Source organism: Ursus maritimus, unplaced genomic scaffold (assembly GCF_017311325.1).
Source record: "Ursus maritimus isolate PB19 unplaced genomic scaffold, ASM1731132v1 scaffold_5, whole genome shotgun sequence".
Classification (NCBI taxonomy): domain Eukaryota; kingdom Metazoa; phylum Chordata; class Mammalia; order Carnivora; family Ursidae; genus Ursus; species Ursus maritimus.
Genome location: NW_024426663.1, coordinates 82,116,886 through 82,135,728, shown reverse-complemented (window position 1 = coordinate 82,135,728; position 18,843 = coordinate 82,116,886). Strand labels below are relative to the sequence as shown.

General features: G+C 35.0%; 1 protein-coding gene and 1 pseudogene across 1 annotated transcript; both read right to left on the bottom strand.

Moving 5' to 3' along the window:
• Nucleotides 1-7,793: 7,793 nt before the first annotated feature.
• Nucleotides 7,794-8,729, bottom strand: LOC103680808 (annotated as a pseudogene).
• Nucleotides 8,730-14,225: 5,496 nt separating this feature from the next.
• Nucleotides 14,226-15,170, bottom strand: LOC103680796 (olfactory receptor 2T33-like). The gene has a single exon (XM_008710277.1). It carries the CDS (start codon nt 15,168-15,170, stop codon nt 14,226-14,228), a length of 945 nt encoding a protein of 314 aa, XP_008708499.1.
• Nucleotides 15,171-18,843: the final 3,673 nt, after the last annotated feature.

Here is an 18,843-nt window from a genome sequence, read left to right as displayed (position 1 = left end):
GATATAGATACTTTATATCCCTGGTTAAGTTAATTCTGAGATAACATGTGATTTTTTGTTCTATTTTAATGGATTCCCTAATTTCTCTTTCTTCAGTCTCATTGTTCATGTATAGAAATGCAACTGATTTCTGAGCAATGATTTTGTATCCTGCCACATTACTGCATTGCTCTATAACTTCTACTAGTTTGGGGGTGGATTCTTTTGGGTTTTCCATATAGAGTATCATGTCATCTGCGACGAGAAACAGTTTGACTTCTTCTTTGCCTATTTGGATACATTTTATCCCTTTTCTTGTCTGATTGCTGTTGCAAGGACTTCTACTACTATGTTGAATAATACTGACTAGAGTGGGCATCTTTGTCGTGTTCCTGATCTTAAAGGAAAGGCTTCCAGCTTTTCTGCATTGAGAAAGATATTTGCTGTAGGCTTTTCATAGATGGTTTTTATGAAATTGAGGAACATACCCACTATCCCTACACTCTGAAGTGTTTTAATCAGGTAAGGATGCTGAATTTTTTTCAAATGCTTTTTCTGCATCTATTTAGAAGATCATATCGTTCTTGACTCTTTTCTTATTGATATGATGTATCACGCTGATCGATTTGCGAATGTTGAACCAACCTTGCATCCCAGGTATGAATCCCACTTGGTCATGATGGGTAATCCTTTTAATGTGCTGTTCAATTCTATTAGCTAGGATCTTGTTGAGAATTTTGGTGTCCATATTCATCAGGGATATCAGTCTGTAATTCTCCTTTTGGATGGGTTCTTTGCCTGATTTGGGGATCAAGATAAAACTGGCCTCATAGAATGAGTTTGGTAGTTTTCCTTCTGTTTCTATTTTTTTGATACAGCTTCAGGAGAATAGGTATTAGTTCTTCATTGAATGTATGGTAGAATTCCCTGGGGAACCATCGGGCCCTGGAGTCTTGTTTTGTGGGAGGTTGTTGATCACTGCTTCAATCTCTTCATAATTAATTGGTTTGTTTATAAAATCAGTTTCTTCTTGTTTCATTCTCTGTAGTTTATAGGTTCCCAAGAAGGCATCCATTTCTTCCAGTTTGTTTAATTTATTGCCATAAATCTGTTGATAAAAGTTTCTAATGACCCTTCCTATTTCATTGATGTATGTTCTGACCTCTCCCTTTTCATTCATAATTTTATTAATTTGGGTCCTTTCTCTATTCTTTTGCATAAGTCTTGGCAGTGGCTTATCAACCTTATTTATTCTTTCATAGAACCAGCTTCTAGTTCTGTTGATCTACTCTACTGTGCTCCTGGTTTCTAATTCATTGATTTCTGCTCTAATCTTGATCAACTGCTTTCTCGTGCATGGATTAGGCCTGTTCTTCTGTTCCACCTCCAGCTTCTTGAGGTGAGATTATAAAAACTGCATTTTAGATTTTTCTATTCTTTTGAATGAGGATTGGATGGCTATGTATTTCCCCTTAGGACTGCCTTTGCAGTGTCCCATAGGTTTTGAACCATTGTGTTTTCATTCTAGTTTGTCTCCATAAATTGTTTAAACTGATTTTTGATTTCCTGGTTTATCCAATCATTCTTGAGCAGGATGGTTTTTAGTTTCCAAGTGTTTGAGTTTCTTCGATATTTTTCCTTGTGATTGAGTACAAAATTTCAAAGCATTGTGGTCTGAGAATATGCAGGGAATAATTTCAGTCTTTTGGTATCAGTTGAGACATGTTTTGTGACCCAGCATATGATCTATTCTGGAGAACGCCCCATGTGCATTCAAAAAGAATGAGTATTCTTTTGTTCTGGGGCATAGTGTTCTATATATATCTATGAGGTCCATCTGGTCTAGTATAGCATTCAAAGCTCTTTTTTCCTTGTTGATTTTCTGCTTAGGTTATCTGTCTATTGCTGATAGTGCAGTGTTGAGATCCTCTACTATTAACGTATTTTTATCTATATGTCTCTTTATTCTGGTTACTAGTTGGCTTGTGTATCTTGCTGCTTACCTGTTGGGGGCATAGATATTTATAATTGTCATAGCCACTTGTTGGATACATCCTTTAAGAATAATGTAGTGTCCTTCTGAATCTCTAACTACAGTCTTTAGTTTAAAATCCAATCTGTCTGATATGAGAATTGCTACCCCTGCTTTCTTTTGAGGTCCGTTGGCATGAAAAATGGTTTTCCATCCCTTCACTTTAAGTCTAGATGTATCTTTTGGTTCAAAATGACTCTTTGTAGAGAGCAAATGGATGGGTCATGTCTTTTGATTCAATTTGCAACCCTGAGGCATTTAATGGGAGAATTTAGGCCAGTCACATTGAGAGTGATTATTGAGAGATATGATTTTAATGATGTCATGTTGCCTGTAAAGTCTTTGTTTGTATAGATTGTAACTTTCTGTTCTCTTTCACTCTTGGGGCCTTTTTACTTTTATAGAACCCCCCTTAATATCTCCTGTAGCGCTGCTTTTGTGGTTACAAAATTGGTCAATTACTGACTATTCTGGAAGGTCTTTATTTCTCCATCAATTCTGAAGGACAGCCTTACTGGAAAAGGATCCTTGGCTGCATGTTTTTCTCATATAGAGCTTTAAAAATGACCCCCCCAAAAAAACCTTTTTCTCATTCCAGGTCTAGGTAGACAGGTCTGTCGTAATCCTGATATTTTTGCCTTTGTTCATGAGAAATTTCTTTGCCCTGGCTGCTTTCAATACTGTATCCTTAGATCTAATATTTGCGAATTGCTCTATGACATGACGTGGCATAGGTTTGTTGTGGTTGAGTTTGGGAGGGGTCCTCTCTGCCTCTTGGACCCGAATGCTTGTTTCCTTTGCTAGATTAGGGAAGTTTTCAGTTACAATTTGTTCAAATATCTCTTATAGACCTCTCTCTTTCTCCATCCTCTCGAGGGTGCTGATGATTCTGCCATTAGAACGTTTCATTGAGTCAGTAATCTCCCATATCCTACATTCTTGAGATTGGATTTTTTTGAGCCAAGTTTCTGTTTTAGCTTTCTCTTCTAGCATCCCATCCTCCAATTCACTAATTTGTTCTTCTGACTCATTCACCCTGGCCATAAGAGCATCTAGGTTTGTTTTTTTTTTTTTTAAGATTTTATTTATTTATGTGACAGAAAGCCAGCAAGAGAGGGAATATAGCAGGGGAGTGGGAGAGGAAGAAGCAGGCTCCCAGCAGAGAAGCCCGATATGGGACTCGATCCCAGAATGCTGGGATCACGCCCTGAGCCGAAGGCAGACGCTTAACTATTGCACTACCCAGGAGCCCCAGAGCATCTAGTTTTGACTGTATTTGATTCATAGAATTTTTTACTTCTGCCAGATTCGCTCTCATTCCCGCTTTTAGAGATTCTATATTCTCATTAATATTTTCGTTGATGTTTTTTTCAAGTCTACACATTATCTTGACCATTGTTACTCTGAACTCCATTTCTGACAATTTGTTTATATCCATATCCATCAGCTCTGTGACAGAGGCCATGGTCTCATTATCTTTTCTTTGCTGGGGGGTTTTCTCCTTCTTATCATTCTGATGAGGAGAGGTTGCGGGGTTGCCCAGAGCCCAAATCATTGACCAGGACCCAGGCAGTGTGCTCTTGTTTTATAGGGAACTTAGGGATGTGGGTTTCTTGATTTTTCACCCTGTCTTCTGGGGGAGGGGCCTGCCATGCTGATACTCAGGCAACCCTGTCTGGTACCTATCCAGCTTGAATCAGGGGACCAGCTGAAAAAGGGGACTCCTACCCTTCTGCCATCTTAACTCCACAACCTATATTTTTATTCCTGATAGCTGTATTTTTAAATATAGATATGTAGATAATTCATATAGATAGATACATAACACATAGATGCATAAAGATGGATATACACAGATATATAAATGTGTAGATATCAGATATAGTTATTTCACATTCATTTTGTTTATTTTTCTAGCTCTGTGGATTGGTCATGTACCTGGTTGTCCACCCATCCAGATGGTAAATGAAATTTCATCATCATGATATTCAAATTAAATTTAATTGTTTTTCAAACTGTAAGAATGCTATTTTTGTTTGTTTGTTTGTTTGTTTGTTTGTTTCCAGTTACGATATTAGTTTTAATGCTTGAATATGAAAGCTGTTTCTCCTGGATATACAGTGGTTCCCAACCATTTTGAAAATGAGGTTCCACCTTTTCTTTTAATAGAACACCATTAGTTTTTGATATAACATTGAATGATTCATCAGTTGAATATAACAACCTGTTTTCATCATATCATGTGCCCTCTTTAATTCCCATCACCCAGTTACCCCATCATATATACAATGGAATGTTACTCAGCCATCAGAAAAAAAATGAATATCCACCATTTACCTACATCTGGATGGAACTAGAGGGTATTATGCTATTCTTATAAACTGGCTAGCTGTGCCTGAGAGAGTGAGTCTAACTTAGAAGGGCATATTTTCCTACATGACTGATTCCAGATGGTACCTCCTGGTTTTCTTATATCAAATTCTAAATGTTTTTTTCATGAATGATGTTATTTTTTGTTTGTAAAACATCTAAGAAAAGTTATTAAATCTGGAAGTTGTAAGATATCATTACTAATGTAAAAACACCTCCAAACTGATTTTATAAAATTTATTTCTCAGTGCAGTGGTTCAACATTTTGTGAAGTACTTTTATAATGATGTTTTAACTTTGTCATAAATTTCAGGGAAAACATATATTGCTTGAAGTAATGTGTCAGTTTACTATTTCTGTATCTCATTTTACTTACTCTTAAATCCAAGCTGGAGGTGCTTCCGCTAAAAATAATAAAATAGCACAATAACAACAACAAAAACAACAGTAATAATAATAATTTGCCTACAAACATGGTAGGATTTCTATGAAACTTATTTGTGCTCACTCTCTGAGATAAAGACACAAATACAAATGTCCTTGAGATATGCTTTTCCTTACCTTGGGATTCCTATGAAAATTTTACACTATAATGCCCTAATTATTCATTAGAAGTGCTAATTTTCAGTGAAAGTAATCTATAAGGCATGACCTTAAGATTTTAACAGGGTTTATTGTCTGACTACAAAGATTTATAGGGTCTTAGATGATTCTGATATTTTAAAATGTTATTTACAGACATAATCTGTATTTAATCTTTGACTGGAGAACCATTCTTAATTTGAGACTTCCTTGCTGAGAGAGATAATTATTTTTAAATCCACCACATCCTGACTTATTATGTTAACATATTTTTATTTGGTATATCTCAATCCTTTCATATTCTATTTTAGGCCATGAAAAGACTGGTAGAGTTTTCAATATGTCCTCTGGAAATCTTAGCTATGTTATTGGGTTCTTTGCTTTCCTTTACTATTTCAGGTACTGTCACTGATTTCCTTTCACTATTAAAAAAAAAAAGAAAGAAAGAAAGTTCCCTTTCCTCCAGGTTTAAAGAATTTTTTAAACTTCCCTTTGAGCACTAAGCAACAACCTTTTCAAGGTCCTTAGGTTTCTGCTAACAGTTTCTTTGTGTTTTTGTTTGTTTGCTTGTTTTTTATATTCTGCCTACCACCTGATCCTGACAACATGAGAGGATTTCAGTATTTTTTTGAGTCCACACCACTTCCAAGTATCAAAATATATTTTAGTTAATATTGTTGCATAACAAACCACTCCAAATATTAGTGGTTTAAAAAAATACTAAATTATTATCCTTATGAAACTCTTGCTTGGGCAGGGCTTTATGGACCACTTTTTTTTTCTGTCAATTGGGGCAACTCAACTGGGAGCTGGAGATCCACCCTAAAAATGGCTCATTAACATGACAGTGCTAACTGCTGATTAGAAGCTCAGCAGGCTAGAGAGCTTATTTTGTTCTCCATGTTGGCCCTTCCTCAAGCTGCTTGGGCTTCTCATAGCATGGTGGTTGGGTCTTACATATATAGATTACATGCATAAATAACTTACATATGTAAATTATATAGAAATATGTATAACCATTTATCAGCATAAATTGCTTCATGAATTCATATACTGTAATCTGTGTATCATTCAAATATACTCTCATAAAGAATTTTCCAATGATTGGAGGCTAAAACATACAATTTTCCTGGACTGAAATATAGTATCAATTCCTATGCTGTATAATTTCAGAACCAACTATGTTTGAGACTGATGAGAGATGCCATATTTGGCATAGTATTCTCTAGTCTTATCGTCTTTTAATTCTTTAAATTTAATCGAGAGAAAGATGATTGAATGTAGCATTTTATTCTAGCATTTCAACATTAAGGAATAAATGAGATGTGGTAATTCATTCAGATTTGAGGAATTTTGACAAAGGACTTTAATTTGATTTTCTTCATTTTTAAACAGACATTTCCTTAAAATCAAAATGTATATGGTATGGGTCCTTTCTTTTTTGATTTTTTTGAAAAATTAATTACCCTAAAACTAAGTTGTGGAGAGATTATAAGACTTCACCAAGACCATTAAATTCATTTCCCTCAGTTAATCACAAAAGATGAAATATTCAGTCCTAAGGCTTTCCTTGTGATCATAGGTGATCTTTTAATCTGTATAAAAGTCAAAAGAGAATAGATAAATATTCATTTTAACATGTGAAAAAAATACTTGGATTTTGTTTGCTCTTAATTATTTTGTTAATAAATGTACCATCTATGTTAATTTATGTGGTTAATTTTATCACTTGTGAATTATTTTTATTTAGCATTATTTTTTCAGATAGAGATGTTCGATTCTTCCATTCATCATTACTATATATTTTAACAGTATTTAAATGAATATAATCTAATCTGTTTATCTCATACTTATGCTTTCTTTAAATCACATATATCTACAAAAAACCCACTTCTAGAATTCATTTTAATACATATTTCTATGAGCTTTTTATACATTTTATGTTTCAGGTTCTTGTTATTTATTTATTCAAAACTTATTTTATCAAAATTATAAGAAATTAAGATATACATTTTTTTCAAAGTAAGTATGCCCTTTCTTAATAATTCATCCCCATCACAATTATTTCCATTATACACACACACACACAGACACACACACATGCACACATAAACAAACATCACACATGCATGGTTAATGCTGTTGGTAGAAAATGAACAAACATTTTAGGATCTCTGAAAGAAAGAAAGAGAGTTTTATTACAGCCCAAGTTAGAACAGCTGACTGGGATACACAATCTTCACAAAGAAGAAAGTGCTCTGGCAAAGGAACGTTTGGTGTAAGGTTATATTCATTCTTTTCACATAAACGTCTGCAGATCATTAGACAGAAGACATTTCAGAAATTTACAGACCTTATCTTAAGCTTTTAACATGAGCAGGACTATATGACTTGAATCTCAAGGGAACCAGGAAGGTTTTGCTCTTTTCTTTATGTTTGGAATGTTCCCTTTTAGTTTTTTGCTTGTTTGTTTTTGTTTTTTGTTTTTGTTTTATAAATGAAGCACTGCATAGAAATCGAACCATACTTTGAGGTTTTGCTGACTCTGGTAATGGTTGAAGTATGGCTTCCCTGAGAGCCCAGGAGCAGGGTCCACAACGTTAAGATTTGAAAAATCTCCTTTGTTTTATCAATGTCTAGCATATCCTGTGATTACAGTGCCTCAATCATTAGAATACTCTTATTGTTGAAGTCCAAAATTCAGAACAAAAATACTATGGCAATATAGGAAAGCAGACACTGCCAAATTAAGAGCATAATATATTGATACAACACAAATTTCATAATCTTGATCCAATTTGGTTACTTCCAGTTTATCAAATTACTCTCACTATAGACGTCCCAGAAAATGTTTCTCCAGCCACTTTCTCAAAGCCCCCTTGACTTCTTTATTCCTCACACTGTAGTAAAGGGGGTTCAACACAGGCATGAAGATAGTGTAAAAAGCAGAGACCACCTTGTCATGGGCCACTGAACAGTAAGATTTGGGCCACATGTAGATGAATATGATGGCCCCATAGAAGAGCCCCACCACAGCCAGGTGAGAGGAGCAGATGGCAAAGTCTTTCTTCTGAGCTGCTGTGGACTTTATGCGAAACACAGAAGCCAAGACGAGACTCTAGGAAGCCAAAATGAGAGACAGAGGTATCAAGAGCATCAGGATGCAACACACATGCCTGAAAAACTCAAAAAAAAATGTAGTGTCATTGCAGGCAAGGCACATGAGTGAGGGTGCCTCACAAAAGAAGTGGTTGATTTCTTGAGAATGGCAGTAAGGGAAGCTCAGAGTGGCACCAGCCTGCATCAGTCCATATACCCCTCCCAGAACCCAGGAGCCTGTGGTCATGTGCAAGCAGAGTTTCTGATTCATGAGGTTGGGGTAGCACAGGGGGTGACCTATGGCCACATAGTGGTCATAGGCCATGGCCACTAAGAGGAAGCATTCACCACCTCCCAGAGTGAGAAAAAGGAAGATCTGGGCTCCACAGTCAGCAGGAGAGATGGACCTGGTGCCCACAAGGTGGTTGGCTGCCATTTTGGGGATTATGGTAGAGACCAGCATCATGTCCATGAGGGAGAGCTGGCTAAGCAAGAAGTACATGGGTATGTGAAGCTGGGGGTCCTCATGGAAGAGCAGAATCATGAGGGTGTTGCCCATAATGGAGGTGAGGAAGATCATGAGCACCATGCAAAAGAGGAACACATGGGTCTGAGTGTGGTTAAAGAGCCCTACAAGAATGAAGTTTATCTCTGTTGTTATTCGCATCTTCCATGGATCCAGTCATGCCTGGGAGACAAGGAGTGATAAGGAAATTAGAACCGCTTGAAAGAAAGGTTAGGGGCACCTGGGTGGCTCAGTTGATTAAGCATCTGTCTTAGGCTCAGATCATGGTCCCAGGGTGCTGGGATCAAGCCCCATGTTAAGCTCCCTGCTCAGCTGGTAGTCTGTTCCTCCCTCTCCCTTTGCCCCCATACTCATGCTCTCTCATTCACTCTCTCTCAAATAAATAAATATATAAATAATCTCTTAAAAAAAGGGAAGGTTAGGCATTTACTTAAGAAAAAGTGGTCAAATGACATAGGAAAAAGAAGTGAGACTTGAAGGAATAATTATGTCTTTAATCTTTCACTTCCCAACAAGATGTTTGCCTTAGCATCCTATTACACATCTTGGGTTATTACACAGTATTACACATTACATTTCTATTATTTCTGTATATCTTGTTAGTATGCCACCCATAATTTACTCATGGTGTTAGGTTATATTATTCCTTCCTGGTTTTCTAAAGTTTGGTTACTCTGTGTTGAAAGAGTCTCAGGACACTTGGATGCCTCAGTCAGTTAAGCAGCTTCTTTCAGTTGAGGTCACGATCCCAGGGTCCTGGGATCAAGCCCCAGGACCTGCTCCTTTCTTAGCAGGAAGTCTGTTTCTCCCTCCACCTGCTTTGTGTTCTCTCTCTCTCTCAAATAAATAAAATCTCTAAGAAAAAAAGACTCATAGTCATGCATTTTAGTCAATATTGATGTCATATATCTCCTAATTATGACTTTTTCATGTTCCTCATATATATTTAAATTAGTTCCTCAAGAGTTCCTTCAATGTCATGATGAATTGTTTCAAGTTAAAAATACACAAAATGAGGGGCGCCTGGGTAGTGCAGTCATTAAGCGTCTGCCTTCAGCTCAGGGCGTGATCCCGGCGTTCCCAGATCGAGTCCCACATCGGGCTCCTCCGCTGGGAGCCTGCTTGTTCCTCTTCCACTCCCCCTGCTGTGTTCCCTCTCTCGCTGGCTGTCTCTCTGTCACATAAATAAATAAAATCTTAAAATAAATACACAAAATGAAATGTCAACCTACTATAACTTGGTTTGCTGGTAAGAGAAACAAAAATGGCTATATTTCTCTTCTTTACATGTGTGTGCAGCACATAGTTTCAATATTCTAGGATTCTAGCTATGATAGATACAGCTCCAGAGCACCTATTACCATATTGGTCATTTATCATGACATGTATTCCTAATTGCAGAGAACTTGTTGCAGTTTGGAGATACCTCAACAGTTAATATTTATACCTAATATGTACTCATTAAATGCTGAATTAAGTGTATGGTTTGCAAAAAGTTAATTTCATGAATGAATATAACCCAAAGGAATATTTAAAAAATGTTTTATTTGTAGTCTTTAATACTTTGTTACAAGCAGTCACACATCCTTAAATGTAAGAGATAGGTTAATTTATTAACTGATTAAATTATTAATTAGCAAATTACCTTTTTTATTTAACTGGTTAGTTGGCTAGTTATCTAACTGATTAATTAATATTTGCTCAAATAATTTTGTTCCTCAAAATTACTCTGAGGTACACGTTATCATCTGCAAATAAAATATGGAGCATCTCAATTGGAACCCTATTTTATACCACTCACAAAAATTAACTGGAAATAAATTAAAGATTTTAATGTAACATCTGAAGCCATAAAACTACTAGAATGCAATCTAGAAAAAAAAAAGCACCTTGGTATTGGTCTTGGAAATAATTTTCTGGTTATTCCACCAAAAGAATAAACAACAAAGTCAAAAATCAAAAGTAGGCCTTCATGAAACTAAAAGTTTCTGCACCGCAAAAGAAACAAAACATAAAATTAAAAGCAGCTTACTGAAAAGGAAAAATATTTTACAGCATGGATCTGATGAGGTGTTAATGCACAAAACATATATGGTACTCCTATAGTGCAATAGTAAAGATACAGATGGCCCAAGTAAAAAAGAATATAACATAGGACCTGAACAGATACTTTTTTCCAAAAAAGATTTGCAAATGCCCAAAAGGCAAACTTTATCTTTGGCCTTCACTACTCTTAACTTTCTTTAAAAAAAATTGTAATAAAATACACATAACATAAAATTTACCTTCTTAACCCCTTTAAAAAAAAAGACTACTTTTTAAGTTTTTATTTAAATTCTAGTTAGTTAACATACAGTGTAATATTAGTTTCAGTTGTGAAATATAGTGATTCAAAACTTCCATATAACACCCAGTGCTCATCACAAGTGCACTCTCTAATCCCCGTCATCTATTTAACCAATTCCCCCACCTAAACCCTCAATGGTAACCATCAGTGTGTTCTCCATAGGTGAGTTTGTTTTTTGATCTACCTCTCTCTAGTTAACATACAATGCAATATTGGTTTCAGGAGTAGAATTAAGTGATTCATCACTTACACGCAACACCCAGTGCTCATCACAACTACCCTCCTTAATACCCATCACCCATCTAGCCCATTCCCCACCTACCTCCCTCCATCAACCTTCAGTGTGTTCTCTTTTTTAAAAGAACATTTTATTTATTTTAGAGAGAGAGAGAGAGTGAGAAAACAGGGGGAGGAGCAGAGGGGAAGGGAGAGGGAAGGGAAAGAATCTCAAGCTGACTTCGCGCTGAGCATACAGCTTGATGTGCAGGGCTCAACCACATGACCCTGAGATGATGACTGGAGCTGAAACTGAGATTTGGATGGTTAACCAACTGAGCCACCAGGCACTCCAGTTTGTTCTCTATCTTTAAGAGTCTCTTTGTTTCCTCCTTCTTTTTTTTCTCTTCCTATATGTTCTTGTTTTGTTTCTTAAATTCCACATATGAGTGGAATCATATGGTATTTGTTTTTCTTTGACTGACATTTCACTTAGCATAATACACCCTAGCTCCATATACATCTTGCATATAGCAGAATTTCTTTCTTTCTGGTGTCTGAGTAATGTATATGTATACCTTTATATATATATATATATAGCTATATACAGGTGAACATTTGGGCTTTTCCATAGTGATATTGGTGGTAATGCTGCTGTAAACATCAGGGTGCATGTGTGCCTTCAAATCGCTATTTTTGTATCCTTTGGGTAAATACCTAGTAGTGCAATTGTTGGATCATATGGCAGGCCTATATTTAAATTTTTGAGGACTCTCCATGCTGTTTTCCGGAGTGGCTTCACCCTTCACCAGTGTGTATTTCCACCAACAGTGTAAAAGGGTTCCCCTTCCTCTGCATCCTTGCCAACATCTGTTTCTTGTTTTGTTAATTGTAGCCATTCTTACATGTGTGACATGGTAATTCATTGTGGTTTTGATTTATATTTCCCTGATGATGACTGATGTTAAGTATCTTTTCATGTGTCTGTTAGCCATCTGGATGTCTTCTTTTGAAAAGCCTTCTTTATGTTCAGATGACTGGTCATTAATATTAATTCTCTGAAGTGTGCTGCTATTTTTACAAATATCTGGCCAATTTTTATTATTGTCTCACATTTGCTTGGAGATAATGTTAATCCATTTTTTTGTTTTTCTTCTTATAAACCAGGCTCAATAGTTGTTTCAGTGAAATATTTTATCCTTATCAAATTATATGAACTTACTATGCCATTTTCTAATCAATGTGTTCTAAAACTTACATTTGTGATGGTAAATGAATCTGGCAAAAAAAAAATGAAATATCCATGACTGTATTTACTTGTGTTATATTCATCCATTTTCAGGGAAGAAAAATATTCTGATGGCATAATTGATAGAATATTAGCAAGTATGCCCCCACCTTTTTTTCATCCTAATACTAGAAGAAGAATAAACAAGGAAAATAAACTCTTCATCTTGAACAGATGACTGCTCTCACCTGAAGTCCTCCCAGGGGTGTAGAGTTTCCTGATTATTCTCTCTAGATATGACCCCAGATCTACATGCTGGTTAAAGTACTATCAGAAATATACATACGATATTGGTATTTGGAGCTCTACAGGTAGTTGGAAATTTCCCACATTGCTCTAAAACCTGAAATGGCATTCATATCTCAGACACTAGTATCAGAGAGTCATTGTTCCTAGAAGCTCTTCCTGGAGCTAGTTTTCTCTTTATATGTAAAACAGTGTGTTTCTTAATTTGTTAACAATTATAGTACATTTAGTCTCTGTCATAAAATTTACTAAGTAAACTTGTTATGCAATTTCTGATTACAATTTGGTTTTAAAGATGAGAGCTTTCTGCAATATTTGTCTGGTTTGTGTCTTCATCTAACAGATAGACAGATAGAAGAGATAGTCATGTTTCTTCTCTTTTCAAAGTCACCAAAACTTGAGGAGTGCCCATATTTTGCATGAGAAATAGCTCTAGTTGTCTGCCCATTTGCAAAGGTAAGGTAACCTGCATAATTTATGAGAAACTCATGGTCAGTTTTCACTCGGCTTTGGTAACTCACTATCATCAGGTAATCTATTAAGACTATGCATACTTATGCATCTGAGTTTATACCCATAGATCCAATGTCCATCAAAGTCAACATAACCTTTAAACACCATGGACACTATCTGTTCCAAGAAAACTGAATTTAGTCATGGTGTACTTCAAAACAGATTGGCCAATGTAATTACAAATGGAGCCTGGGTAAATTATATATATATGAGACATATAATATATGACTTAAATATATATGAGACATATATATGACTTAAATCTATATATGACACATATATGATTTAAATGAAAAATTGCATGAATTAAAAAGGTTTGCTTTAACACCAAATAGAGTGTGAAGAAAAATAAATAAATAAATAAATAAATAGTGATACTATGACACTTCTATTAAGCTGTCAAGTTGTTTCACTTTCCCCTTTGCCATTGCCATAAGCCTGTACTTTAAATTATAGATAAATTATAGATAAGAAAAAAATAGATAAGTTCTTGTTTATCTTTGTTGGAATCCCTATATTTAACTCTTAAAAATGCATAGAGAAAATATATAGGAAAAATAGTGGTCAAAATAAATCATGGGCCAGAAATAAAATATATTAGGTTAGGAGACAAGTTTTGGAGTCACATTTTAACATCTGTGTAATAATGGGAAAATATTTAACTTTTCTTGCTTCCAATTCCTCATTAGAAAATGATGTATGGTGACTAGCATAATATAATAAAAATATTATTATAATAAAAAAAGAAAATGGGACTCAAAATATTTATATCATATGGTTGTTATAGAATACAAAATGATCTATAAAAGTGCTTATCTGGGAGCAAAGCAAATAGTCAATGCTCAAGAAACAGTATCTCAATATGGTAGACTTACTTAATTTTTAACAACTTAGCTATTATACTGATCAATGAACTTAACATTTTCTTCATGCACTACTAGAAAAGAGATAATTAAAATATGTTTAAAATGTTAACAAATATAGGAACTTAGATTCATTTGGCACCAGGTAACCTTGAAGAATGGGACTAAGTTTGCTGAGGTTTTACATTTGCACATTTCCTCAGCCACCTTTTCAAGGCTCCCTTGACTTCACTATTCCTCAGACTGTAGATGAGGGGGTTCAACACAGGGGTGAAGATAGTATAGAAGGCTGACACTACTTTATCATGGTTAGCTGACCTGAAGGATTTTGGTCTCATGTAGATAAAAATAGCAGCTCCATAAAAGAGTCCCACCACAGAGAGATGTGAGGAACAGGTGGAGAAAGCTTTCCTGCGGGCTTCTGTAGTATGCATGTGGAGAACAGCTGAAAGAATGAGACTGTAGGAAGTCAGAATGAGAGAAAATGGGACCAGGAGCATTAATACACAGCAAATGTACATGACATTTTCAAAGACTGATGTGTCAGCACAGGCCAAATGCACCAGCATGGGGGCCTCACAGAAGAAATGATCAATCTGATGAGCCCTGCAAAATGGAAAACTCAAGGTAGCAGCAGCCTGCATGATCCCATCCATTGCCCCCAGGAACCAAGACCCCACAGTCATTCTCAGGCATAATTGCCAGCTCATGAGAACTGGGTATCGCAGTGGGTGGCACACAGCCACATAGCGGTCATAAGACATGGCTGCTAAAAGGAAACTTTCTCCACCACCCAATGTGAGTGAGACAAAGATCTGCAACCCACAGGCAGCAGCGGAGATGGACTTCTTGTCAGTCAAGTAGTCAGCTGCCATTTTGGGCACAATGGTGGAGACCAGCATTATGTCCATTAGGGAGAGTTGGCTTAGTAGGAAGTACATGGGTGTGTGGAACCGGGGGTCCAGGAGAATCAGGAGAAGCATGAGGGCATTGCCATTCAGGGAAGCGATGGCTATTGTCATCACCACAATGAAGAGGAAAAGATGGGGTCTTGTGTGATTAAAAAGTCCTAGGAGAATGAAATCTGTGGTTATGTTACTCTTCTCCATGATTTCTGCTGGTGTGATGCTGCAAATGGAAAAATAGAGAAGGAAGGGGCTTTTTCATCTAAAGACTTATATTAACTTCATGACTTTTAGACATGTATTGCATATGGAATCCAAGGTCTTGATTCAAAGTTCTACTTCCCAGTTAAAATGGGTCTTATTGACTTACCATGCCCCTTCTGCATAGCTCAACTTTGTAATGCTTTAAATGAGGTCAGGCTATATACTTCACACTAATGTTTATTGGTTGACTAAGATAAAAAATCAAATGGATCAAAAGTAGAAAACAACTGTCAAGGTCTATCTTGTAAATAGTAAAAGCTTACAATATTTATAATTTACAGTATGATTTGTATTATCATTTGTATCATTGTATTATTATTTGTGTCATTCCTTGTATTATCATTATTGTGCTTTCCTTATGAGTACTGAAACCAAAATTAACCAGTTGAGAAAATAAACAATCATTCAGAAGTTTGTCATGTTGTTTGACTCACAGACTGATTTTTTTCAAATTGTGAAAATCTTAACATATTCATATTAGTTCTTTTTGAATAAACAAAGATTAAAGTTGTTTTAATGTGGGTTAGAAGACTGTGAAATGGAATAGGTTTGTATAAGGAAACAAAATTTTCTAGTGAAGAAAGATAATATGCCTGATAATTGATAAAAATGTTAATTTCTTATTATTAAATGACCATTTTTATTTACCTGATTTTTAGAATGCAGATATTCTTATTCATCAATCCTTGCTCTGAAACCTCAGTGTTTTCCTACAACATTTTGAATAAAATTTAAAAAAAATATTTCCCCAGCTTACTAGGGCTTAGAGGCATGTCCTACACACCACCTCACCTCAAAATATGTAGTCTTGGAGATTTTGAATAACCAAGTGATTATGAAAGGGAAGCATGAGAGGACCTTTGATGTTAATAAATGTTTGAAGAAAATAGCAATAACTATAATAAGTAAAATGATTAAAAAGATAGGGAAGCAATTTTCAGACAATTCATTACCATAATTATTAGTCACAGACAAAACATATCTGGAAAGAAAAAATATTTCAGTAAATTAGATATTAATTAATATTAATTTACATTTATATATCTAAATTAGATATCTGGTCTGTCTTTTATAGATAGCTTTTAATATTTAACATAATCCATTTCCTTAGGAAATACAATTGAAATGACTGAGCCCACAGAAATGAGCATAACTTCATTAGAAAGGGTTTGCATGTTGAGAGTTGTTATACACTGAAAACAAGTAATATTTCTTGCATTTACTATTTTTTAACTCCATACTAAGAACCAAACCTGTAAACTCATGAAGAGAAAAAGAGCACGTAGCTGTAAGGAGCCAATACTCCTCTTTCATTAACAGAAAGTTGCACAAATGTATCTCTCTTTCACTTTTGTACGTATACACTTTTTCATAACTATTTATGATATGGGCATTACAGAAATATTTCATCTAAGGCTTTAGAAACATCATTATCTAGAATTTGTCTGGTTGTTAACTACTGCAGAGATAGAGTGATGAGCCTTTTTAATCTGAAGGGTTTGATTTTTTTAAATTCCCTAATGCTATAAAAATTAAATGGCAGACAGACCCCACCTCTTGCAAATCTATCTCACACATATGCAGTCTCTTTAAGGGACATGTGGAAAGGCAGTGCCAATGTCTCACTAAATTGTTATCATTACTTTGTGAGCATTTATATTTGAACTAACATAACAGCACACAGTAATATCGGCATCTTTGAGATGGTGTGTTTAATCACTAGATACCAAGCAAATAAGAAGACTACCTATCACAGTATTGCAAAGTCTTACTGATTTACACTACCTTTTATCTAGCATATACAACCCCTTGTTAATTATACTATTCAAGACATCAGTCTCCTGTTACTGCCACAGCCCTTTGACTCCTTGACCACAGTCTCCCTCTGCCTTCATTATAACTTTAAATCACCCTCAGACCCATCTTATTGATGTGGGGATGTACGGGTAAAGAACACTAGCCTTAAGATATGTAGTTCTGGTTTAAGAATCATTTCTGTCATTTTCTGTATGTGAAATGAGGAGTATATTACTTGACCTTGTTTTCTTTTAAGTGTACTTATATTTTTAAATTTTGAAATTTCTAAACAGATTACTCCAATAATTAAAAGATACTTTGTGCATGACTTTCAAAATAATTTTCCCAAATCATTTTGCACATTCAAACAAATTATTAACTTTAACTTAAATTGTCAGTCTGTATCATTTGTTGCCTGTTTTCACATGAACAGTATCTAGAAAGTCATAGCACAAAATGCCAATTTGATATATGGCCAAATGTTATTGTAACAGGAAGGTGAAATTCTAAGGTAAACAGATGATAGAAATACATTTGCACACGGGTGCACACACACATGTGTATATCTACATAAAATAACAATATAATTTACAATACAATTTAGAACCATGACTCTTTCATCAAAATGAAAATGTAGTAAATAAATAATTCTATAATAATCTCCTTGGCTGTGAAAAATTGTGATGTGTAATATTTTAATAAATTAGGCTTCTCAACCTGCCATAGCAGATAATTTAAAATATAGTTCAGTTTAAATGTATTACTTATTTTTATCTATATGGAGCTAATGCAGTTTGACATTTTTCATTAAATATCATACAAATAATTTTTAAACAATAATTTTTTGGCATTCTTGATATATAAATGTATTTACTTGTGAGGTAAGACATTTAGCCCTTAATTAAAAAGCTGCATTAACTCAGCAAACTATGAGAATACAGGCAGATGCTTATAAGTATTTCTTATTTAGGTAAATTGTGGACAAAATTAATTATGAATTACTAAGTAGGATAACTGAATTTGAATGAAAAAAATATGGATTTTTTTCTAAAGGTGGGGACATATTCCCCCTCCAAGAATAAGTGATGGGCAATTTTCAAGGTATATACATCCTTCAGAGAAAGACAAAAAGACTTTTCTTCATTATTCTAAAAGGAACAGTATATCTTATCCCCCATTTTAAAAAATTTATTCTAGGCCCTTTATCTGAAAAATATCTGAGGAATTCAATGTCTATTAACTTCAAAATCATGCCATTTTCTGAGGTGGTAGAGAAATTGATTATAACCTCTTTCTCCATATTCATACTTACTTCTAAGCACAAGTAGAGATCGTTGTCATAAACTATTTGAGTTTCCTTCCAAAATTTATTTTTCTTTTCCTTCTACCATCCTGCCCTCCACAAAGAAAGCATCTCTGTGCCCACAAGATAGTGATTTTACATGGGTAGTTTCTTGAAACAGCCACATCATTCAGTTAAAAAATCTACTATTATGAATTCGAAAATTTGACTGAATTGACTACTTATTCAAGATCTTTTGGCTCACTGGTTCTGAGTGGACACAACTGGCATCTTATGTCTTCAGAATACATGAAGACAAAAAAATACTGTGGACAGTAGTGAGATTTTTGTATCATTATTTCATGAAGATTAAATTTTAGAGATGGCAACTCTGCTGAATAATTCAGATTCATATGTAAAATACCAAGCACAATAATTTTAAATTATTTCCTAACATAATGGAAAATAATTTTCAAACAAATTAGACTCACCTCCCTAGTAGAGAGTAATAATCCTTGATATATATATATATAT